This window comes from Saccoglossus kowalevskii, chromosome 5, assembly GCF_978046115.1.
Source record: "Saccoglossus kowalevskii chromosome 5, keSacKowa6.1, whole genome shotgun sequence".
Lineage (NCBI taxonomy): Eukaryota > Metazoa > Hemichordata > Enteropneusta > Harrimaniidae > Saccoglossus > Saccoglossus kowalevskii.
In genome coordinates, this window is record NC_140645.1 from 14703188 (window position 1) to 14708647 (window position 5460).

Sequence of the window (5460 nt, forward strand, 5' to 3'; positions counted from 1 at the left end):
CACAACTTCATTTTAGTTAGACTTTATGTGATGTAGTTTTTGAAAGGAAGACATTGTTGTTGATTTGGAATAGAGCATTATTTGTTTGAATAGTGCCAAATGGTTTGTTATATATATATTAGTTTTAATCCTTTTAAATGAACACTTGATTATCTCAATCAATGGTAACTGAGGCTACACAAGTCTACTTGAACCATAGAAGATAATTATACTATAAAGAATATATGGATTTCATTTGATACACTGTTTTATATATTACTTTATAAAGATTGTAAAATTATATTTTCTGCAATCCGCTGCAAAAGATGACATGGTTTTGCATGACATACTTCCTAATTGTAACCTATATTTTTGTGAAAAAATGAGTGATATCACAAAGCAACTGTAGTCTTGTAATAGACCTTGGTGATTTTTATTGAAACTCATTCCCTTGGATTGTTTATTAATACATTACTCTAATGACCATGAGAAAATATATGATTAGTATGTACAGTTGAATCTGGTGTGTTTTTCATGCTTCATTTGTCTAGTTGGCTGTGATGTGGAAGTCTGTTTTTTGTCTAGGCGAAATTATCCCTGTATTTTAGTTATGTACCAGTATAAACCAGAAATTAGGAGTAACCAAGGGAAAGTACCCGGATGTGTAATATCGTTTATAATTAAAGGAAACATATTTTTTAGTATTTCATTAAGAACTGGACAAAAAATTAAAGGGGGGTTGGCTTTTTTATTAGGATGATTACCAATTTTGCTGCCCGCTTAAGGAGAGGGCAGCATTTTATTTGTATAAAAACCCTAACCTTAAATTTTCAGTTTATCTGCATGAATTCTATTTTTCAATTTGTTGAAGCCTTAGAATCGGCAGTGTGTTCATGTATATGAAATACTTGTTATCTTTGGAAATTAACATTAAAATATGTAACATAAATAAACACATCGATACATGTATAAGAATACAGCTCTAGCTTTCAATCTATTTTGCATGACATGGTCTTTAAAGAATGGTGGTCGTCGCGCCACGCATGCGCGAGATATGGGACTTATATGAACAAAGATGGCAACTTTGACTGTTGCGCAGACCAACGAGTACAAACTGAGACGTTACTAAACTTTAACTACGATTGGAAGATATCGAAGGAGTCACCAGTCGTAAATGGTGCCTGTTGCACCAAAGTCAAAACTCGTACTTGTGATTTCAATTAGAAGAGCGCATTGGATTTTGGGGAAATGAATGTTTATCAACCAAATTGTCGCACATGCGCGGCGCGACGACCACCGCCCTTCAAAATGTAAGTCAAAACTATGTCAGGACGCCCTTAAAGTTTTAGTTTTTCAACTTTGTATCTTATACATAAAAAGTCTCACCGATGAAATCAATTGGTTCAGCACAAATTGTTCTTTTAAATTATTGAAACACTTGGGCAAGCCTACACCGAAAAACACTGTGTTTAATCACTGAAGCAAAGGTATTTTGTGGTGTATTCACTCAAAGTCAGTTTTCAATATTCTGTTGGATGAGATCTAAACACGCTAAATCTGTTGGGTTGGGTTTCGGCATTACCATAGGAGGAGGAAAGAATGTATAATAATCAGGTTATAGTTGTTCCTATATAATATTGGGCATATTGTCCCTGCGTATTCAACTTCATTCAAAAATAACTTCATTCAATCCGAGACAATGATATACAAGGGGAGAGGAAACACATTTGGTAATATTGGTAAGAACAGTATATGACTTTTTCAATAAAAAGCAAAAAAACACGTCAAACAGAACTCAGAGCTAAACTTTTATTGGAGTACTATGGCGCCTTCTGGCGGGCACAATATTCTTTAAGCTAACAGTATTGCAAAAGTAGCAAGTGTTACTATAGCAACAAGTGAAGCTACACCAAGAGCAGCTGTATTGTATTCTTCATTGTTGCATGTATCCGATTCACAGGTCGTTGTCTTTGTACCTATTAATGCAACCAAAACAAAAATCTGAAATCAAATTAACAAACAACCATATGTTTCGAATAATAGAGACTATGTTTAAAATGTTTTCAGTATTCACACTGTTAGGTTTACAGCCGAAACAATATACTTCATTTACGAGAAATCATATTATTTGCTGCAGTCACGGTACAAAACCACCCACAGTATAATTCATTGTCCAGGAATTTCATATTTACATTTTGTCAGAGAATGTTACAAAGTTGTGCAGAAAATGAAATGCGATGTTAGTATACTTGTTATAGAATACTGTGGTTTGAAAATATGTTTTGCGTTCAAGTGAGCGCTAATCTGAGTGAAAATTGTCATATTACTTTTGGACCATCTGGGTGTTGTGGTCCTGGACTAATGAAAATGATGAGATGAGATAATGAGACAACAGGGCGTTCATTAAATAGCAGCAATTGGCATTTTGTTGAACGTCGCAGCTAGCATATAACCATCTCGACAAGTTGTTTTAATAATACGCAAGTCTTCTAAATGAATGCAGAATCCTTCTCATCTGTCCTGGTTTTAAACAGGGTACAATTAACAAAGTTCATTCACAATATTATTAGCATGCATTCGCTGTGTGTGGCGTGCGGCTTGGTGATGTTGTGACGTGTCACTACACATGCATAAGCAGGGAAATATCAATTACCACTTTCTAGATGGGCGACACCAGATTCTTCAAATAAAAGACTGCATGAACGGACGAGTGTCTGCACATCGCCACTCAGTAACGTGACAGTGGCCTATTAAAAAAATATTTGTGAAGTTAAATTAACAAATAATGTTGAATTGTTCTCTGTCGATTTGACCTTACCGCATTTCTAGTTAAAGATCTAGGTAAGCTATACAATTTCAGTTCTTGATGACGTTATATACACTTGCACCTGTATTGTATCAAAAGAATATATTCAAACCATATCTACGATGAACTATAACTATGACAATGACCTTGTTGAATATTGTCTTTCAAAATTTAATTTAGAAATCTACAACAGCCGAGAATGGTTACTTTTTTCATTCATATTTATTGGGCTGGACAGCTTTGAAGTTAAATCTATACAATAACAGATGCAAAAAAAACAAAATAGATGCAAAAGTGATGGTATTATCTGTTCTATGTTTAGTTTCCCGTACCTGGCGGATACTAAACAGCAGTAAATCAACGCGCAGTCAACAATACTCAGTTATGCCTAGTCTCGTCTATAAATGCGTAAATGGTTTCTAAATCATCAGCGTAAACACTATAAGAGAAGGACGAGAAATTGCTTACCATACACTGATTGTTGCATTGTTCAGTGTTTGTGTTGTCACCAAGTTTCAAACAGTTTCTATAGCCAGAAAAGTTTTCAATATAGGTAGAGTCGTAGCAACTAAAAGCCGCACATACTTCTGAAATATTGAAGAAGTGTGAACAAAAATTATGATTCTCAAAATCACAAGCAAGCAAATGCACGTACACTTCACACGCTTTTAACCACAATACGACAACCAGGCTATGAACAATTTAATGTACAAGTTCAATTTGCATGATAAACTTGAGTAACTTTTTTTTCAAACTAAGATATAAATATTGTCACTCTTGTCTGCATGAATCTATGCTATCTTCATACTTGACATGTTTTGTGACGATGATAGAGCATTTGCTGAGCTATTTGTTTAAACGGGATTAGTCTGGTGTGATTGTGCACTCTGAAATAATTGTATTCCTAATTATTATTTAGACGTGTATTTGTAATCTGTGAGGTACATTACTCCATCAAGCGATGGTGCAACACCTTGCTCGTTTTATATGAATCCCTTTGTTAATTTTCAACCACAAGGAAATGATTTCCACAGTTCATGTTCAAGATTAAGTGAAAATTATGGAAACAATGACAATGGCTTATTTTGTGAAAGTGGCAAGTTTTGTTAAACCTGGCAAGTATTTTGCTACTGTTGAAGAAACCGGACTTAGATATGAAACTAGAGCATAATACGACCTACCGCAAACTGCTGTAACAAGAAACAGCATGACAAGAACTTCTTGATGACATTCATGGTTATACCTTTCTGAAAAACACAAAACGTTAGCATTTAGTTGGGATAGCATTTCTCTATTTTATGTGTGAGTCAAGGCTCCCGGAATGAGAGTGAGGTAGCCTGAAACAAGTTTGTCATTTCTAGCAAATTCCAAAATGTTGCTACTTGTTCGTTCCTGTGCAATTTATCATCGTCTGCTCAAACGGTTCAATCCAAGACGTTTCACAATCCGTTCAATCTTCTAAAATTTAAGATAATGATGGCATTTAAAGACATATATCCTTAATGAAATATCATGTCTCATTTTCAACGTCAAAACCAGCCTCTTCTCGGTGTCCGCTATGAATCTTAGAATCCCCAAAATTGAAATTCAGTTTGACCACGACGACAAGACGAGTTCAAGTCCATCCCAATGAAGCAATGAACACTGACATGTGTATAATTTACGGTACAGACCTATGTGAATGAAGGGTTGCTTGGAACAGACATGTAGACATCATTTGCCAATTTGAGAAGTTATGCATAGTAATTAATTATAATCTTTACCCATTCACTGCCGTAGAGTACATAAAGTAAAAGCTTACATTACCTAGTTATACTTCAGAATTGTGGGCAAAATTCAGTGATACTCCAAAACACATGTATCGCTGTAACACACCATGGTGTCTGATCTATTACGTTGTGTTCACAAATATGTAATTTTCCAGTAAATCATCTTCTCGACTAATATATCTCTCTAATGACCGTGAAAACGTATAAAATAACTAACTTACAGATGAATCTGTATTCAGAAAGTGCGTTTCTTTTCAATGTTCCGATGAGCTGCGACATGGAAGGCCGTCGTGTGAATAGACAGGATAATCCCTGTATTTTAGTTACGTGCCAGCACAAATTAGAAAATGTGAGTTATCAATATAGAAAACCAGAGAAAATGCCCGGATGAGTGACATCCGGCATATTATTAAAACAAAATATGTGGTGTCAACCATACCCTGGACCTTATCAGTATGAGATGGCGTGGCAGTGCACTGTGGTCATTTGGTAGTTACCTACATGCACACTCACCAAAAAAGACAAACATGTGCTTAGTCTGTTAGAATTTGCAAGATTGACAACTCATTGGAGAACTAAACAGCACAACTTCATTTCAGTTGGACTTCATGTGTTGTAGTGTTTGAAAGGAAGACATTGTTGTTGGTTTGGAATAGAGCATTATGTGTTTGAATAGTGCCACATGGTTTGTTGGCCAACACCAACACACCCAACACTGCCGTAAGAAATCCCTTAGACGGAAATTGTTTACAATCGGCCTTGGTTTACCAAGCTAATATCAGACGGCAAGACAACAACAAGTGTGAAACATATGTGGGACTAACAAGAAATGAATTTAAAACCCGATACAGAAACCACACAGCATCGTTGCGCAACCAATCATTAAGAAACACAACAGAGCCCAGT

At 35.5% G+C, this 5460-nt stretch overlaps 1 protein-coding gene across 2 annotated transcripts; it reads right to left on the reverse strand.

Annotated features, from left to right (window-relative positions):
• Window positions 1–1774: 1774 nt before the first annotated feature.
• On the reverse strand, window positions 1775–4881 carry LOC146745798 (uncharacterized). Of its 2 annotated transcripts, none has more exons than XM_085499566.1 (5): window positions 4776–4881; window positions 3967–4032; window positions 3254–3372; window positions 2633–2726; window positions 1775–1955 (listed from the first exon to the last, which is right to left on the reverse strand). In XM_085499566.1, the coding sequence occupies exons 2-5, from the start codon at window positions 3992–3994 to the stop codon at window positions 1831–1833; spliced, it is 366 nt and encodes a 121-aa protein (XP_085355692.1). In that variant the 5' UTR covers window positions 3995–4032; window positions 4776–4881; the 3' UTR covers window positions 1775–1830. The 2 variants fall into 2 exon arrangements, with proteins under 2 accessions (XP_085355692.1, XP_085355690.1); XM_085499564.1 differs by having other exon boundaries at window positions 3963–4032.
• Window positions 4882–5460: the final 579 nt, after the last annotated feature.

Coding starts and splice junctions, on each gene's coding strand:
- LOC146745798 (XM_085499564.1), bottom strand. CDS start 4,020: ATGAATGTCATCAAGAAGTTCTTGTCATGCTGTTTCTTGTTACAGCAG. Junction 3,373..3,962: donor GTTACAGCAGTTTGCGGTAG/GTCGTATTATGC, acceptor TCAATATTTCAG/AAGTATGTGCGGCTTTTAGT. Junction 2,727..3,253: donor AATGCAACAATCAGTGTATG/GTAAGCAATTTC, acceptor TTTTTTTAATAG/GCCACTGTCACGTTACTGAG.